General features: G+C 32.6%; 1 protein-coding gene across 1 annotated transcript in view; it reads right to left on the bottom strand.

Annotated features, from left to right (window-relative positions):
* The window catches only part of LOC106474628 (probable protein S-acyltransferase 23), a gene marked incomplete at its 3' end in the record, with an annotated part of 10,717 nt that overhangs the window by 2,363 nt on the left and 4,014 nt on the right, over positions 1-4,340 (bottom strand). Inside the window, exon 4 of the mRNA XM_013935319.1 lies at positions 1,295-1,620. Within this exon, the coding sequence (XP_013790773.1) occupies positions 1,295-1,620 (326 nt within the window). The remainder of the gene's footprint in view (positions 1-1,294; positions 1,621-4,340) is intronic.

Genomic DNA, 4,340 nt, shown 5'->3' with positions numbered 1-4,340 from the left:
CACCAAATCAGTTTACCATAACAACATCAAGCGGCTTTATCCCTATCAACATCAAGTCACTTCACACTATCAACATGAAGTCTCCTTACCCTAACATCACCAAATCACTTTACCCTAACAACACCAAGTGACTTCACCCTAACAATACCAAATCATTTTACCCTAACAACATCAAGTGGTTTCCTCTTAACAACATCAAGTGACTTTACTCTAACAACACCAAGTGACTTCACCCTAACAACACCAAATAACCTTACCCTAACAACACCAAGTGACTTCACCCTATCAACATCATGGCTCTTTACACTAGCAGCATCAAATGACTTTACCATAACAACGCTAAATCACTTTATCTTAACAATACCAAATGACTTTACCCTAACAAGATCAAGTAACTTCACCCTAACAACACCAAATCACTTTACCCTAAGAACACCAAATCACTTTAGTCTAACAACACCAAGTAACTTCACCCTAACAACACCAAATCACTTTACCCTAAGAACACCAAATCATTTTACCCCAACAACATCAAGTGGTTTCCTCTTAACAACATCAAGTGATTTTACTCTAACAACACCAAATAACTTTACCTTAACAACACCAAGTGACTTCACCCTATCAACACCAAATCACTTTATCCCTAACAACATTAAGTGACTTCACCCTAACAACACCAAATAACTTTACCCTAACAACACCAAGTGACTTCACCCTATCAACACCAAATCACTATACCCTAACAACATTAAGTGACTTTCCCTTATTAACACCAAGTGACTTCACCCTAACAACACCAAGAGACTTCACCCTAACAACACCAAATCAGTTTACCATAACAACATCAAGCGGCTTTATCCCTATCAACATCAAGTCACTTCACACTATCAACATGAAGTCTCCTTACCCTAACATCACCAAATCACTTTACCCTAATAACATCAAGCGACTTTACCCCTATCAACATCAAGTCACTTTACCCTAACAACATCAAGCGGCTTTACCCCTATCAACATCAAGTCACTTTACACTATCAACATGAAGTCTTCTTACCCTAACATCACCAAATCACTTTACCCTAATAACATCAAGCGGCTTTACCCCTATCAACATCAAGTCACTTTACTCTAATAACATCAAGAGGCTTTACATCTGTCAACACCAAGTCACTTTACCCTATCAACACCAAGTGACTTTACCCTAACAACATCAAGGCTCTTTACCCCTAAAAATAAATAGGGTTTTTAAAACATCGCAACAAGTTCACTCTAAAGTAAAGGTAAGCAGTACTTACCGATTATAAAGCCCAACGCAGTTGTAAATATATGGACAGTGGTGGTCAAAATGCAGGACACACCGGTTACAGACGCGGCAATGTTTGGCCCTCAGTGGACGAACAGTTCGGCAAGTGTGGCACAAACGGAAAACAGGATTACGATCTTCACGCCACTTTTCTAAGTTTGTTATCTGGCGTATTGTTTGGTGGTATTCGTTGGTGTTTCGTGGTAGAAACCCGGGATCGAGGCTATGGGCTGCGATCAGGCTAGCCCACATAGCGGCATTTGTTGTTAGGAAAAATGTATGGATATTGGGATGGTCATCCCAAGTTAGAGGGACACACTGAAAAAAGTCAAAAAGTCCTCTAGTTTCATCTATATTTGAGAAAACTACAATTACATCCTTGAAGTTAGTTTAACGTATTTCATTAAAACCACAGTTACATCCTTGAAGTTAGTTTAACGTATTTCAGTAAACTACAATTACATCCTCTTTTACTGAAATACGTTAAACTAACTTCAAGGATGTAATTGTAGCGAAGTTAGATTAACGTATTTCGGTAAAACCACAATTACATCCTTGAAGTTAGTTTAACGTATTTCAGTAAAACCACAATTACATCCTCGAAGTTAGTTTAACGTATTTCAGTAAAACTACAATTACACCCTCGAAGTTAGTTTTCCCTTTAACGTATTTCAGTGAAACTCTTTCAGTGCTCTCTATTTTTGCCGTGCATTCGTTCAAAGTGACCAGTCATGTGAAGCGAGTGTTCATTCTTAGTGACCAGTTATATAAGTGAGTATTCATTCTAAGTGACCAGTTATATGAGCGAGTGTTCTTAGTGACCAGTCATATGAAGCAAGTGTATGTTCTAAGTGACCAGTCATATGAAACGAGTGTTTGTTCTAAGTAACCAGTCATACGAGTGAGTGTTAGTTTTAAATTACCAATCATATAAAGCGAATATTAGTTATAAGTGACCAGTCATATGAAGAAAGTGTTTGTTATAAGTGACCAGTCATATGAAGAAAGTGTTCGTTATCAGTGACCAGTCATATGAAGAAAGTGTTCGTTATCAGTGACCAGTCATATGAAAAAAGTGTTTGTTTTAGGTGTCCAGTCATATGAACCGAGTGTTTGTTATAAGTAACCAGTCATACGAGTGAGTGTTAGTTTTAAATTACCAATCATATAAAGCGAATGTTAGTTATAAGTGACCAGTCATATGAAGAAAGTGTTTGTTATAAGTGACCAGTCATATGAAGAAAGTGTTCGTTATAAGTGACCAGTCATATGAAAAAAATGTTTGTTTTAAGTGTCCAGTCATATGAAACGAGTGTTTGTTATAAGTGACAAGTCATATGAATAAAGTGTTCGTTATAAGTGATCAGCCATATGAAACGAGTGTTTGTTATAAGTGACCAGTCATATGAAATGAGTGTTCTTTCTAAGTGACAAGTCATGTGAAATAAGTGTTTCCAACATATTTTTGTCACTGCACACTTTGTTAAGTTAGCTATTTTCGTGGTTCATGCTACAAGTGAACTTTATGTAAATTCTTCAATTTTATTCTTTAATAGGTTGATTAGGCAGAGTATTCATGATGAAACTTAATAGAATGGACAACAACTGTCTGTTGTAGAAACACACAGAGTCTCATTTGAATTTTAGTAACAATATCGCAGTATTTAATTTAAATAAAAACTTTGATAAGAATTTGCATGATATCCTAATTTATATTATTAATGGTATAATTATTGGTATAATTACATCTACTGATGGTATAACTATTGGTATGATTACATCTACTTAAGGTATAATTAAATCTACTAATGGTATAATTACATCTACTGATGGTATAATTACATCTACTGATGGTATAACTATTGGTATGATTACATCTACTTAAGGTATAATTAAATCTACTAATGGTATAATTACATCTACTGATGGTATAATTACATCTACTGATGGTATAATTACATCTACTGATGGTATAATTACATTTACTGATGGTATAACTATTGGTATGATTACATCTACTTAAGGTATAATTACTGGTATAATTACATCTACTGATGGTATAATTATTAGTATAATTACATTACTAATGATATAATTATTGGTTCAATTGCATTACTAATGGTATAATTATTGGTTTAATTAGATCTAATAATGGTATAATGACATTTACTAATAGTATAGTTATTGGTATAATTACATCTACTGATGGTATAATTACATTATCAATGGTATAATTATTGGTTTAATTACATCTAGTAATGGTATAATTACACTACTAATGTTATAATTATCGGTATAATTACATTACCAATGGTATAATTATTGGTTTAATTAGATCTAATAATGGTATAATGACATTTAATAATAGTATAGTTATTGGTATAATTATTGGTTTAGTTACATCTAGTAATGGTATAATTACACTACTAATGTTATAATTATCGGTATAATTCCATTACCAATGGTATAATTACATTACTAATGGTATAGTTATTGGTATAATTACATTACTAATGGTATAAGTATTGGTAAAATTACATGGACTGATGGTATAATTACAGTGAAAATGGTATAGTCATTGGTGTCATTACATCTAGTAATGGTATAATTACAGTGAAAATGGTATAGTCATTGGTGTCATTACATCTAGTAATGGTATAATTACACTACTAATAGTATAATTATCGGTATAATTACATTACCAATGGTATAATTACATTAGGAATGGTATAATTATAGTACCCATGATATAGTTATTGGTATAATTACATTAGTAATGGTATAATTATATTACTCATGATATAGTTATTGGTATAATTACATTACTAATGGTATAATTATATTACTAATGGTATAGTTATTGGTATAATTATATTACTCATGATATAGTTATTGGTCTAATTACATTACTAATGGTATAATTACACTACTAATGGTATAATTACTGGTATAAATACATTACTAATGGTATAATTATTGGTAGAATTACATCTACTGATGGTATAATTACTTTACCAATGGTATAATTACTGGCATAG

Source organism: Limulus polyphemus, unplaced genomic scaffold (assembly GCF_000517525.1).
Source record: "Limulus polyphemus unplaced genomic scaffold, Limulus_polyphemus-2.1.2 Scaffold7457, whole genome shotgun sequence".
Taxonomy (NCBI): Eukaryota; Metazoa; Arthropoda; class Merostomata; order Xiphosura; family Limulidae; genus Limulus; species Limulus polyphemus.
Note: the sequence above shows the minus strand (reverse complement) of the source record. Positions and strands in the feature narration are given on the sequence as shown.